Source organism: Propithecus coquereli, unplaced genomic scaffold (genome assembly GCF_000956105.1).
Source record: "Propithecus coquereli isolate 6110/MARCELLA unplaced genomic scaffold, Pcoq_1.0 Scaffold3, whole genome shotgun sequence".
NCBI lineage: Eukaryota > Metazoa > Chordata > Mammalia > Primates > Indriidae > Propithecus > Propithecus coquereli.
Genome location: NW_012148618.1, coordinates 6,749,939 through 6,751,202, shown reverse-complemented (window position 1 = coordinate 6,751,202; position 1,264 = coordinate 6,749,939). Strand labels below are relative to the sequence as shown.

The 1,264-nt window shown below is 36.7% G+C and overlaps 1 protein-coding gene across 1 annotated transcript in view; it reads left to right on the top strand.

The window, feature by feature from the left end:
- Nucleotides 1–1,264, top strand: part of DPH6 (diphthamine biosynthesis 6) — a 209,078-nt gene that overhangs the window by 170,133 nt on the left and 37,681 nt on the right. The window contains exon 6 of the mRNA XM_012649214.1: nt 1,135–1,196. Coding sequence (XP_012504668.1) covers nt 1,135–1,196 — 62 coding nt within the window. The remainder of the gene's footprint in view (nt 1–1,134; nt 1,197–1,264) is intronic.

Genomic DNA, 1,264 nt, shown 5'->3' with positions numbered 1-1,264 from the left:
TTTTGAGACAGGGCCTTGTTCTGTCTCCCAGGCTAGACTGCAGTGGCGTGATCATAGCTCACTGCAGCCTTTTAACTCCTGTGATTCTCCCACCTCAGCCTCCTGAGTAGCTAGGAGTACAGGCACACATTACTACACCTGGCTAATATTTTTTCTGTAGAGACAAGCTCTCATCATGTTGCCCAGGCTGGCCTCTAACTCCTGGCTTCAAGCATTTCTCCCTCCTCGGACTCCCAAAGTGCTGGGATTGCAGGTGCGAGCCAGTGTGCCCAGCCAAAATAACTTATATGAAAGAAGCTAAGCCAACACATGTATATATGGATGTAAATATCTAAAACAGATTCATTTATTTTATAGCCAGCTTGTGGCATGTGAGTTTTTTTTCCTGGCAGGTCAGTCTTGGTGTATATAAAGTGTTCTTCTTGTCTACACTTGTCACCTGCAGTCCGTCACTTACACAGACTCTACCGTTACATCAGTTGAATATCTTACTAGAGTTTATGCACAAGTTATTGATGCAATAATGATTTTTCAGAGTCACCTCTGTCTTTACTTGGAAAACATATTGTTGCACAAGTGGTCATTGAAAGGAAATGTTATTTGTTTTGATAATACAATTATTTGTGCCCATATGCTATTAAGTGAATTAATTACTTAGGCATACTGTATGAGTCTACTGCTCTTCTATTTTCTACTCTTATTCTCTAAGTAGGAAGCTTGAAATTTATATAAAATAGGGTAAATCAGAAAATTCATGCTGCTGACCATGAGTAAAATAAATCATAATAATTAAAATATCAAGGATTTAAATTTCATGTCTTTGAAATGATGCTGTTTTTTTCCATCCTAGTTACAATTCCTCAAAAAGGAGAAAGGCATTGTGAAACAATGCATCTGGTAGGTGACACTACAATTGAAATAAATAGAAACTTACTTTTCAGGAGCAATAAAACCAGTTACCCAAGGGGAATAGGAACGTAAACACTAACAAAGTACATTTTACTTTAGCATCAAAGAAATTTAAAATATACATACACTGGTTTCCTAGGCAAGGAGGGACCAAGGGAAGGGAAATGTGTCTTTAAAGTTCCCATCTGATAGTTATCTAAAAAAATATTTAACCTTTCTTGGCAGGTTTAGATCCAGATAAGCATCTTGGGAAAACCCTGGATCAAATGGAGCCTTATCTCTTAGAGGTAAGAATTTATGCTAGTTCTAAAAATATAGATATCTAAAGGAGAAAAAAAAATAGTATGATATAATG